The 13,364-nt window shown below is 48.0% G+C and overlaps 1 protein-coding gene across 3 annotated transcripts in view; it reads right to left on the bottom strand.

Annotated features, from left to right (window-relative positions):
• Ppp2r2d (protein phosphatase 2 regulatory subunit Bdelta) overlaps positions 1–13,364 on the bottom strand; it is a 47,229-nt gene that overhangs the window by 11,713 nt on the left and 22,152 nt on the right. Inside the window, exons 5-9 of one of the 3 annotated variants that reach the window (XM_029558690.1) lie at positions 12,691–12,803; positions 9,661–9,838; positions 8,262–8,426; positions 6,257–6,518; positions 5,803–5,956 (exon numbers count right to left, since the gene is read on the bottom strand). In XM_029558690.1, the coding sequence (XP_029414550.1) occupies positions 5,953–5,956; positions 6,257–6,518; positions 8,262–8,426; positions 9,661–9,838; positions 12,691–12,803 (722 nt within the window). In that variant the 3' untranslated portion in view covers positions 5,803–5,952. Of the gene's footprint in view, positions 1–5,802; positions 5,957–6,256; positions 6,519–8,261; positions 8,427–9,660; positions 9,839–10,426; positions 10,543–12,690; positions 12,804–13,364 lie in introns of those variants that run through there. The other 2 variants (XM_008823142.2, XM_029558691.1) reach the window with 2 other exon arrangements.

Here is a 13,364-nt window from a genome sequence, read left to right as displayed (position 1 = left end):
GCACCTGACTGCAGTGGGAGAACCACGGCCGGCTCAGGTCTGCTCCTGGCAGGGATAGAAATAAACACGCACCAAGTGCTGTTTGCCTTTGCTCAGTAGGATGGAGCAACGTAAGGCAGAGCCTCCCAGTAGCAGGGACCAGGCAGTGACAGAGACTGTACCAAAGGCTGGGCTCCACTTCATCGCGGCCTGTGGGAGCAGCTATGGGGCAAATGGAGGTAAGTCTGCGGGGGCAGACTAGGCAGACATCACTGGGAGAGCCTGGCAGCTTCTTAGGTAGGAAACTAAAACGTTTCGATACTGTGTATACCAAAGGGTATAAACCCAGATCCCGTAAGCAATCTCTGGGATGGTTAAATTCCACAAAGTGTCCTCTAGAAAGATGATCTCCCATCCTGTCCCCAGAAGGGCAATCTCATTACAGCAGGTGAGTACAATTCCCATGCAGTTACATTTAGAATAGTTGACTCTTTTTCCTGTTGTAGGGGAGCAAATCCAGGACCATCACACATTAAGAAGCTACTGTGTTACTCACCTATATTCTGTTATTATTTTAAAATATTTTATTTACTATTTTTATTTTGTGTCTGAATGTTGTGCCTCCATGTAGGAGGTAAGTGCAGCCATGTCGTGCAATGCCCCACAGAAGACAGAAGAGGCTGTCGGATCCCCTGGAACTGGAGTTACAAACAGTTGTTCGCTGCCTTGTGGGTGCTGGGATTTGAATCCAGGTCTTCTGCAAGGTCAGTATTCTTTTTTTATTTTATTTATTATTTTTATTTTATGTGCATGAGTGTATTGCCTGCATGTACGTGAGTGCACCCATGTCGTGCAATGCCATGGAGGTCAGAAGAGGGCTTCGGATTCCGTGTTTTACATTCATTCAATGTGTGCTTATACTAGCTCCATGGAGATGATATTAGCTTCCGTCCTTCTTTCCTTCCTTCCTTTCTCTTCCTCCCCCTCTTCCTCTTCCTCTTCCTCTTCTTCCTCCTCTTCTTCCTTCCTCTCTGTCTCTGTCTCTCTGTCTCTCTGTCTCTTTCTCTCTCTCTGTCTCTCTCTTGATTGTTAATTTATATTGTGTAGTTACGGGAATTGAACAAACCCAGGCTATTTATTTACTTATTTATTTGATATATATGTATTGTCTTTTTTTTAAGATGGGGGTCTCCCTGTAGCCCCAGCTGCCCTAGAACTCACTATGTAGACAAGGCTGGCCTCAAACTCAAAGAGATCCACCTGCCTCTGCCTTCTGAGTGCTGGGATTAAAGGCATGCACCACCATGACCAGTGGACTTATTTATATTTTATGTGTATGAGTGTTTTTCTTGCTTGTAAGCATACCTGCCCGTTAAGCAATGCCTGAGGAGGCCATAAGAGGAGTGTGCCAGGTGTGGTTGCACACACCTTTAGTCCCAGCACTCAGGAGGCAGAAACAGGCAGATCTGAGTTTAAGGCCAGCCTGGTCTACATAGTGAGTTCTAGGCCAGCTGAGGCTACAGGGAGACCCTGTCTCAAAAAGACCCCCAAAAAGGAGTGTTGGATCCTCCTGGAACTGGAGTCAAGATGGTCACTAGCCACTATGTGGGTGCTGGGAACTGACCCCTGGTCCACTAGAAGAACAACTTAAGAACAAGTCTTAATCACTGAGCCATCTCTCCAGCCCACCACTGCACGTTTAAATGCACTCAGTGACACAGGTCACAGACCCCCACTAGTCTTCGGCACCAAACATTACAATTTAGCTGCATGTTCGCCAGTGACCAACAAGCAGGTGTTGCTACTTCGGACTTTTTTTTTCAGTTCCTGTCTCTTTATTAACTCATGCACAATTATCCGTCTTTTGGTTTGCTGAGGCACGAAAACTACGGACTGCTTCACGGATCTGCATGTCTTCCTATGCAGGCCACACTAATCTCTGCATCATTCCAATGTTAGTACAGTGAACACTAGAGTGAGCACTGTTTTCTTTTTCTTAAAAAGCATTTATTTAGCCGAGTGTGGTGGCGCACGCCTTTAATCCCAGCACTTGGGAGGCAGAGGCAGGCAGATCTGTGTTCAAGGTCAGCCTGGTCTACATAGCGAGTTCCAGGCCAGCTTGGGGCTACAGGGAGACCCTGCCTCAAAAAGACCAAAAAGTATTTATTTATAAGTATGTGTATTTGCCTACGTGGGTTTATATGCATCACATGCATGCCCTTGGAGGGCTCAAGAGGGCCTGAGGTCCCCTGGAACCTGAGTTACGGGCAGTTGTGAACCACTATGTGGGTGATGGGAACAAAACCCACAGTCCTCTGTAAGAGCAATATGTGCTCTTAATCACTAAGCCACCCTCCAGGCCCTACTTCAGGTTTCTGAATGTTCTATGTACCCAAAAGGCCCTCCCAGCCCACTGCTGTCAGCAGAGCACTCGGGAGGCAGGGCAAGGCCTCCGGCCTTCAAGCCCCCTTACCACTGTATTGCCCACTTCTGCCCCTGTTGGCCTTTACTCTTTCTAAAGTGAGTTGGCAGCCACTCTCTTATTAACTCAGGGTTCTTATTATACTCTGGACATTATTTACTATTTTGTGGATGCTTGTGTATTCATGTGCATGTGGAGGCCACTGGTTGGTCCACCACTGGTTGATGTCCTGCGTTTTCTTCAATAGCTCCCCATCTTATTTTTTACAGTCTCCCCGTGGCCCCAACTGGCCTGGAATTCACTATGTAGACCAGGCTGGCCTCAAACTCAAGAGAGATACCTTCCTCTGCCTCCCAAGTGCTGGGATTAAAGGTGTGCATCATGCCACCACCCCCGCCTTAGTGTTATTTTTTAAATTGTTTTTAATGTGTTTTGCTTACATCTGTGTGCATGCCTGGGGTCCACAGAGGCTAGAAGGCAGCTTTGGATGCCCTGGAACTAGAATTACAGACTGCTGTATCCTTTGCAAGAGAAGCAAGTCCTCTTAACTGCTGAGCCATTTCATGAGCCCCTTCCCACCTTATTGAGACAGGGTCTCAAGGAATATGAAGTTCATTGGTTTGGCTCAGCTGGCCTGCCAGTGAGATCCTGTGATCTGCCCATCTCTCCCTCTGAGTACTGAGATTAGAGATGTCACTACCATGCCTAGCTTTTTAGGTGGATTCTAGGGATCCAAACTCAGGTCTTGATGCTTATGTGGAAAGCACTTTACCAACTGAGCCGTCTCCATAACCCTGTGGTTATTTACAACGTTGTTAAATTCTGTGATGCTCTTCTCCAGGGTCTGGGCTTTTGAGACCTTGTTTCAGACCCCTTCCACTTCAGACATTACAAAGGTCGTCTCTGGAGCTTCGTCCAGTCCTTACACATCCAGGCGTTATTTACTGCAGGTGGTTCTGGTTTTTGTTCCCTTGTGACAAGTCCACGGTGCCACAAGCTTTGCTTGCCACTTCCTAGCCGTGTTGTTAACCAGTTCATCCTGGCTGCAGATCCTCTCTTCCAGTGACCTCTCCTGCTCACAGCTGATGTACTGTCAGGCCAGAGTTTCCTACTAGGTAAACTGGTTTTATAACCCTGGAGAAGGATTAGGTCTTGAGGGCCTGGCCTCGTTCTTGTGGGCGCAGGGTATCGCAGTATGCCTGGCTTTGTGTGCTCTCTCTTCCTCTCTGTGTGATCTCTGCCTTTCTCTCTGGCTCCTGTCATGTGATGCCATTATGAGATCTCTGATAGAGGCTAAGCAGACGAATCTATCCCACGTAGGACTGTCAAGTTTCCAAAACCATGAGCTAAACTATTCTATGTACACCTCTTCTTTATAAAAGCACCAGACTTGGGGACTCTGGAACAACATGAAACAGAGTAAGGCAGGTTCTGTGGAGAAGTCTGTTCTCGGGGTTACTCTGCCACTGTTCTTTTGCAGGCTATCTTTAAGACCTCTCTGCTTTCGGTGTCCAGTAATTTCATTATCATGCGGACACGGTCATCCTGTGTTAATTTTGCTATGATTTCTGTGCTTCCTGAATGTGGATCTTAGACTTTGATAAGATACAGAAAATCCCTGGACATTGTAACTTTAAACTAGGGAATATTAACTGCAGAGAAGAGGTCTAGTTATCACGTCAGTACTAGCAGTTCTGGACACTACTGCTCTCCCCTGGCTGTGTAGTACCCCTTGTCCCCTTCTCTGTGCCCCATACTGTTCTCCTTTGGGGGACATGGTCTCGATGCATACACCAGGCCTTGGCCTCCCAGTGTCTGCTACAGGCATGTGCCACCATGCCTCCACGCTTCTTGAACTTTCCTATTTCCCGGTTCTTTGGGTCTCCGGGTTGGGTTCTGGTACGTTTCAGTTCTACGATGATTTGTGTCCGAATCTCCCAGGACACGTCTAGTCATCTTACACTTTGTTTAGCTTTTTTGGATGTCCTTCACATGAACTTCGAGGACTCTTATACTGTATCATTACTTAAATTTTCTGCATTTGAATTCTTAGATGTTATGCTAGGTGTGGTATACACACAGAACACACCCGCAATCTGAGCACTGAGACTGCTGAGGCAGGACTGAGTTGGAGGCCATTCTGGACTACATAGTGAGAACCCATGTTAAAAAAAAAAAAAAGGCTGGGGATGTAGGGATGACGCTTAGTTGGCGGAGTGCTTGCCTGGTGTGCGGGAAGTCTTGGGTCTCTTCCCCAGTACTACGTACACTGGTGTGCGAACACACACCTACACATCCAGCACTTGGGAGGTGGAGGCAGGAGGATCAGGAGTTCAAGGCCATTCTTAGCTACCTCTAGAGTTTGAGGCCAGTCTGGGACATACAAGACTATCTCAAAATAAAAACAAAGAGATTCTTAGAAATTCGGTTGTTTCTGTTGTCTGTGATAACTTTTTCCTGTGAGCTATTTAACTGATTTCACAGTGGAGAAGGTCTGAGAGCTGGGGAGCGATGTGGTGATGATGGGCACCCTGTGTTCTCACTGTGTTTAATTAAGATTTATCAATCTTCCTAGCTGGGAACCTCAAGGAGGGGGGTTCAAAATGCAGCTGCTTACTGTACAAACTTGAGGCTCCTCCGGGCTCAGGGTGAGTTGGCTGCAATGCCAGCCTCAGTGCCTGGCCTCTGGCAGGCTCACGTCTCACCCTAGCAGTCTGTGCCAGATGCAGTGCATGCTGCTTATTGTGGCCGGAGGAATACTGTGCTTGGCCTCTGCAAGACACTCTAAACTGGCATGCCAGTTAGTCTGTGAGAAGGCCAGGAAAGGTTTGTCCAAAGATGCCAAGCTCACTGGCCCCGGGAGGCACTCAGCTCTTCAGACGTTCGGCATGAGGCCTCCACGCCACACAGCTGGGAAGGACACAGACCTAATTCCTGTGATGGTTGAAATGGACATATCTCAAGGATGACCTCTGGAGGCTGAGGCAGCAGCTTCCTGGTGTCTGTTGATGCCAAGGCCAGCCCAGAGCTTTGGGGAGTTATTTCCATTCCAGGTTCAATTTCCCCTTCATTTCTGGTTCTTGAAATTTCTTGTAAGTTCAACTATTACCTGAAGAAGTAACTGTAGAACCATAGCTATGTTTCTAGGTGATTAGAGATGGAGTCTGGTTATATAGCCCAGGTTAGCCTTGAATTGGTGATCCTCCTGCCTTCACAGCCAAGGGCTGTGATTAAAGGTATGTGCCACCACTCTACTAGGTATTTATGCTGAAGGGTTTTTCAGAGTCTCTAGTCACTTAAATTCTGAACAGAAATTGTACAAAAAGATGACATAAGACAATCTGCTTTATCACCTGATATATGGCTTCTTTTGGGAGGATGTCAAAGACCTTTCAGTCATGAAACCACCACACTGTACTTAACCAGCATTTCAGAGCAGATGTACTGGAAGGCAGTGCTCTAGGCTGTTTCTTCAACCTCTTCAAATACAGAGGGAAACTGAATAGTGGCCTCTCAGACTAGCGAATTACTTCCTGCTTCCTTCCTTCCATTCACCTGTGCAGTCAAACACAAGAACGGATTATCCACGAGTATTCTACATGCACCTTGAACTATGGCTCTGTCTAAATGTGGGTGCACGCATGGTCAGTGGGAGAGCAATCTGCTCAGATGCCTGGCTCTCCCCTGGGTGTTTCACGAACAAACAAAAGCCTAGCACACACAATCCCATCAGCATCCTCCTCTGCAGCTGACTGCAGTGACCTCCCTGGTGGCACTCAGTCTGAGGGTCCTGCTGGAGACCCTGAATGAACCAGCACTCCTACACAGCCGCACGGTGGGTGCTGGCAGGCTCACCTGTCCGAACCATTCCAGCAGCACTCGAACTTGTCAAAGATGCAGTCATTTTCGTACAGGGAGCAGAGCTTGCTCCGCAGGTACTCATGCACCTGGTGTGTCTCGACAGGCCTGCCCTCCATGTTGAGGTCCCACACCTTCACCGATAGATAGTCTCTGGTCATCATGTAGCGACCACTGTGGCTGAACTTGACATCAGATATGGATGAGATTATTTCTGAGAAGAAGGACCTACTGCTGGGGTCTTCAGGCTCTTCAAAGACTGAAAAACAAAGTGAGCACTTTCAGTTTCTGGGCTGTCAGAAGACTAACCATCTTACAGTAGGACTGCGGCTTCACAGAGACCCTGGAGGGCTCAGTGTTGACGTGGCTGGATCTTCTTACCATCCTAACTTTGCTAGCTTCCTGATTTGTCTTCTGTTTCCAAAGGTGGGAAATTCCACCAGCAGTGCCCACGAGGGGCAAGTTTCAATTCCACACAGACTCTGGATCACAGTCATGTGGGCCCCAGGACGTTGATATGCATGGGAACATGACTGCAGCTCCTTGTACCCTCAGGACATTGGCTGGGGACATGATGTGCTGCCCGTCTGCCTATATCACAGGTCTGCTGAACTGACCCCTGCCTTAAGCTGGCAACACACTGGTCAGCCCACAATGAATGGGGCCACTGGACAAGGCCAGGCAGCAAAAGGTCACACTGTACTGTGACCTGAATGGAAAATTCTCATTGCTTTCTTAGTGGGACTGGCTCTGTGCATGGCAGTTCAATAGTCCTTTACTTAAGACCTGTCGTAGAGGGAGGTGCTCCCACTCAAGGCCACTGGATCCCTCAGCACACAGTCAGCCATGCCTGCACCTTAGTAGGCCTTAGGCTGGAAGATACATGTTCTTTACTTGAGGCCACTTCAGTTTCTCTCATTCTTCTCTGCAGGAGCTTGTGATGTGTGCTGGCTCTGCAGGGAACATTAACTTGGAGTTGGCACTAGCTGGCTTCAAGTTAACGTCCCATGCTTTGCTCACCAGTACAGCTACTCCTGGAACCTAAGGCTGAGGAACCCCATGTGGAAGATACAGGCTATACATGAAAACATTTCTTCACTGTAGGGACCGTAACAGGAACAGAGCTCTACACACTTCAGGCCTAGGAACAGCATCTTCCAGTGGCTGCACCGCATCAAGCACCACTGGTGCTGGCACATGTTTGCAATGCCACCCTCCAGAGGAACTGACCAAGAGTCACTCCACTGTGTGTCCTGGGATGAGAGCTGCAAGTTGTGTGCACCTGGGGGCTTTCCGAGATGGCGTACCAGGACACTTCAGCAGACTGTGACACGCTACAAACTTGGGCCTCTTTTTAAAATTTGTTTTATTTTTTTGGTCTTTTTGAGACAGGGTCTCCCTGTAGCCCCAGCTGTCCTGGAACTCACTATGTAGACCAGGCTGGCCTTGAACTCACAAGACCCGCCTGCCTCTGCCTCCCAAGTGTTGGGATTAAACCAGGTTGTTTCTTGGCCCTCGATTGATCCTGCCTCAGCTTCCTGAGTAGCTGGGAGTCCAGGTACACACCACAAGGTCTACTGAGCCTACTTTTTATGGCTACAGGTAAAGACTTTCCTCACCTAGTCTAGACTCAGTGGACTGAACACCAAGGCACTGGTTTCAAGTCCAGCAGAGCTCACCACGAACAGCACCCACTCCAAGAGCTAAGACGCAGGTGGAATGCACTCTGGTGGCTGTGGCCCAAGTACTGTCACACACAAAAAAGGCCATGATGTTGTTCCATCGGACCCATTTCAGGGAGCGCTTATAGGAGGTGCTGAGGTCAGTCAGGGCAGAAGGCTGCTGCTGGAGCACCTCCTCATTAGCATGCCCATGGGGAGCGTCCCCAAGCTTCTCACAAAAGCCAGGGTCCCATGTTCCACACCTGCAGAGGACATGGAGCACCTCCTTTGGTGCAGAGAGCTAGTTTTTGGAAAAGAAAAGGTAGTCACAGGAGACTTACACTTAGAATGCCTGTCACACAGGGCAGAGGAGCGCATGTCACACAGCCGGATGGTCCCCTTGCTGCTGCTATAGACAAACACGTTGCACTGGTGTGGGTGGAACTCAGCGGCAGTGATGACTTCTGTCAGCTCCTCCATGTTAGCAGGCTTGATGTCTACAATATCTGGAGCATGACATTAAGGCACAGCACTTGGCTGACTGGGTTAGTGACGCCAACTGAGGAACTTTGATGGACAACTGTGCAGTGACGCTTAAGGGAACTGTTGCAGGAGGTCAACCTCACACTGTTGCGGAGGAGCCCATAGCAAGAGGTTTCAGGTGGATGTAAGGCCTGCCTGACTGAGGGCAGATGCAGAGATATAAGCCCTGAGCGTCTCAAGCTGTCCTACCAAGTTTCTGACAATGTGACAGGAGACACTGAATGACACCCACCAAGAAGGTGCCCCTACACAACCCCACACACTAGCCACAGTAATTACAAACAGTCAGTTATCTGACTTTAAGAGTTTGCTTGGTGTTCCCAGAGCAACAACAACACAACAGGCAGTCAACCAAGGGAATCAGTCAATGGATTTAAGAAGAGGGGAGGGTGAGGTCCCCTGAGTAACCAAGGGAATCAGTCAATGGACTGAAGAAGAGGGAGGGTGCGGTCCTCCGAGTCGACACGGACACTGAGGGACAGATTTACGTTCTGGTAGAAATGAGTGAAAAGAGCAGCACAGCGGCACGACCACAGCTTGTCACTGGCCACCATGGCGAGAGGAGGGACCAGAGGACTGGGGACGCCATGTGAGCCTCAAGCTGCCAGCCAGCGTCAGGCTGCAGAAAGGAGGGGACCAGGCACACCCCGAGGTCCTCAAGTTCAGCCTGGGGCTATGGGAACCACTGTGACCACTTGGTGACAGCAAGGACGGAGGTACCTAGAGCTATGCACAGCCCCAGATGGCAGAGCAGGGGCAGTATGGACAGTTCACTGGAGGGTTAGGGTGGAGGCAGGTTGGCATTAGAGGAGTCAGAGGCAGGACAATGGCTGAGCCACGGAGACCGAAGATCTCTTACATGTGATTGATTGAACACCATCTTAATCTATGTCACGTTTTCTTTTCTAGTACCTACTTGCAAATTTAAGAGAAAAAACATCCAACACTTAATTTTTCAAATTCAGCCTTACTTCAAAATGCTTCTGACTTAATCGGGTAAGCACAGGCTTCAGGCCTGACCCCTTCCAGAGACCTTTCAGTCCAAGGTCTCTACCTTCAGGGATCCTAATTCACAGAGGACTTCGGTAACAGCTGCAACTACAGAACACACTACGTAGAGATCACACTGAGACACAAGTCTAAGTGGCCAGGAGAACAGCTGCACAGCAATCAGAGGCAGCTCCTGGCAAAGGATACTGAAGCTCCTATCTGTGATCTCTAAATGCCACAGGTTAACTCTCAGGTCATCTGCGGACAGGTAGGTTTCATGGTCACTGTTTACTGAAATGGAATTTACGTGATACGTGTGTGCATTTGCAAAAATTCGCCGTGGGCTTGCTTCTACCATAAGGTCCATGGGCTTCAATATCGGAACCTAAAAATGGAAGGAGAAAGGAGTTCAAGCCAAAGCTACAAAGGGTGAGATCAGAGCGCTGAGGTGACCGAAGGGACAAACAAAGGTTTTACGCAGGGAGCACCCCAAACCAGAGCAGGGAGCACCCCAAACCGGAGCAGGGAGCACCCCAAACCAGAGCAGGGAGCACCCCAAACCGGAGCAGGGCTGCCACAGCCCAGAGGGGAACGTCTTGCTCCAGATGACCTCCTTGCCCCCATCACAGAGGTTACATGGGCTTGCTGGAAACAGGAAGAGAATCTGCCCTAATCAATGGCCTCTAGGTCAGCCACAGCCCAGAGGGGAACGTCTTGCTCCAGATGACCTCCTTGCCCCCATCAGAGGTTACATGGGCTTGCTGGAAACAGGAAGAGAATCTGCCCTAGTCACTTGGGGCTATTCTTGTGTGTTCTCTGGTGGCCACAAATCAAATCACAAATCTTGTCTTTGTAACTGACTACAGTCTCACTCTTACTGCAGTGGTGGGGTCTGCCTCAGTGTCGACATGAGGGCCAGTGACAGTGTGTGTAGAGATCAAGGGACGACAAGAACACCCACTGTGCTACTTACTGACTTGGAGCTGGCTACAGACCCAACTGCTGCACCGTCTGTCACTTGTAGGGCACATAGACTATGCTTCACTTAAAGGTCACGGGGCCACAGCACCAGAGGCTTCTGGGGAATGACTGCTAGGAACAAAGGGAGAGACAGGGAGGAAGATGCCCTAGAGCACCTGTGCCTGACAGGGACTCAAGGTCAGTCCTGAGAAGCAGTACTCCTAAGAGACAAGGAAAAGACCCCCGCCTCATGATCCTCTGGGGAAGGGAAGCTTGAGGGCAAGTAAATAAAAGTTAGCTCTATACACTAGGAGGGAAGCTGGAAGTCTTGGAAGAACCTCTCAGCTACCTTTTCTCTGGCCAAATTCTGTAAAGGTGAGCCTGGAAAAGTGTGCACGGACGCTACTGTCATTTTAGCTCAGCTAGTGCTGACCACACTCAGGTTCCTTTGAAAAGATGCCAGCTCCACTGTGTGCAGGATTAAAACATCTGCCATGACCCTCTTCTGTTTCCAAATAATCAAAGCAGTGGTAACTGTAACTCTAATTCCAAGAGCTCTTTTATCTAAACCCCTTTCACAGAGCTGAAGTAACTTGAGAGAAAAAAAAAAAAATCCTTCAAAACAGCAACAATGTTGACTCTTGCTCAGGCAAGACCCTGAAGACAAGTTTACTCTGAGCTCTGAGAAGAGGTACGAGTTCAAATATGGACTTAAGAACATAGGAGTCCGCTGGCTTGCAACTCTGTGCTTACACTGTACCAGTTTAAAAGCCAAATAAACACTGATCAGACTCGTTTTCTTCAAGCCAGCCCAGTCAAAGAGGCCTGAAATAAAACAAACACTGAGCCTGGTAGGACCAGAGTTTTTCAACGTGAGCTTGTGACATAGCTCACAGAAGATGCAGGGGTCTGACTAGAAGAACTCAGTTCCTAGGCAGGGCTGTGTGTGCAGGTGGGGGTGGAGCTGGTGGCATGAGAGGCAGGACCACAGCAGGCGGTTTCTTTCATTTCATGACACACAGGACTTAGCACCAGCACCTTATACAATGGGAGCTTCGAAACAAAATGTGCCTACATTCATTCACAGACCAGAAACCACTAATGGTATGGAATAGAGCATCTGGGTTCCTACAAATTAGACCTGAGCAAATTTTATCACCTCTCTTAACCTGATGAAGTCATTGGAAATTAGTGACATAAGTCTAAGAGGTGTCAGAGGAAGACTGTCCTGGGTTACTTACCCCAGCTCTGCCCACTGTCTGTCTGTTGGTGGCAGGGACAACCCTCACTGGGCTGCCCCTACCTTCCAGCTTTCTCAAGGGAATGGGGCAGCAGAGACTGCACAAGTTCCAGGTGCTGGGCCTGCGGCTCTGTCACATCTTTCCCAGCAGTACCTGAGACCACTACTTTCAAGTGAACTTCCTAACACACCTTCAACCGATTAACAGTGTTAACAGGGACTTAAGCCTCGCTGAAAAACCTGCGAGGCAACTGTTTTCAAGACATTAGCTGTGCTCTGTTCCTGCTCAGGTGGCTGCTGTTTCCACTGAGCCCATTCTGGCTGGCTCTTTCTAGGTCTCACCAGATTTACCTGTGCACACTTGTTAAGCTTAACCCTACATAACACTTCATCTAATTTAAGACACATGTACCATTAAGCCAATTACGAGACACTGAAATTTTAAATTTTACCAAATTTCATAATGTTAAAAAGTGAAAAAATAAAACTCTCCTTAGTTACTAGAACAGATGACATATGGTCATTTCCTATTCCTCCTAGGTGCCAGGAAGGAAGAGGAGTGTTTGCCATTACAAGCATCAATGCTCAGGGTGACAGGTGAAGAAGTCTTTGGCACATCACAGTGTACCACTGCTTCCACAGATGAAACCTCAGCAGCATTACTGCTAATATCTTGCTGGTCCACTGTTCATCCTGCCACTGGTAACCCATGACATTCTTGCAGCAAGCACTCTGAATTTCTCTGCAGTCCCTCAGCCAGCCCAGACACCTCTCAACAGAAGCCCTGTCACAGAAGTCAACATGAGCTATTCCCTTAGCACCACCATATTTCTGAAGATTACGTGTGACTGTTTGCCATGGTGACACTGAGGAACCCCATTTTCAACCATGCACAGCAGTGAGTGCTAGGCTAATCAGAGATAAGCCATGAGGTCAGAGCCCGCAGGCCACCGGAAAGCAGTCTATAAACAGCTAACGGAACACTGGGGTTCATTTCTGAAAAGTGCTAGAGAGGTCAAAGGAAACGCAGTGTGTACCCGTAGTGCTGTGACTCTAAATGGGTCTCGAAGTCGTCCGTCTTCATCTTTCAAGTTATAACCTTCTGCTCTTCTGTCTCGTTCACTTATTTTCCATAATTTAATCGTTTTATCTGAAAATAAAAACCTTGTTTTTCATATTAAAATAAAAACTATAAACAGCATATGCATCACTATTATTTATACTAGAAACCCATTGTCTGTATAGGCTGTAAGTTGGAAGTACTCAAATATGCGTACCTTCAATTATAAACAAACATTGTTTTGTAATAGAACAAAGATGGGGTCTGGGGGGATGGCTGAGTGGGGACGAGTACTTGCCTGCTGAGCAAGCATGAGGATTCAGGTTAAAATTTCCAACACCAATGTAAATAAAAACCCCAAAAGCCAAACCCCTAGAAAAAAGGCATGGCTGTATACATACCAACAGCACCAATGTGTACACACATGAATGCATGTACCACACACGTGTGCTACACACATACAAAAACTACATAAAGATGTAGGCAAAAATATGAAAATAGTACTGGTCTTCTTTGCATAGTTTGAATTTTCAACCTATTATTTTCAGCCTAGCTGATTAACCTTGCCAAAGTTAAAAGCAGAGACAACTTCTAGAATCATTTAAAATAAGCATCCATCCATAGTAAGATTAACTCAAACAGCACTTACAG

The sequence above is a fragment of the Nannospalax galili genome, unplaced genomic scaffold, assembly GCF_000622305.1.
Source record: "Nannospalax galili isolate Female #2095 unplaced genomic scaffold, S.galili_v1.0 scaffold49, whole genome shotgun sequence".
Classification (NCBI taxonomy): domain Eukaryota; kingdom Metazoa; phylum Chordata; class Mammalia; order Rodentia; family Spalacidae; genus Nannospalax; species Nannospalax galili.
The sequence above is the reverse complement of the archived record's forward strand: the minus strand, read 5'-3'. Positions and strand labels throughout refer to the sequence as shown.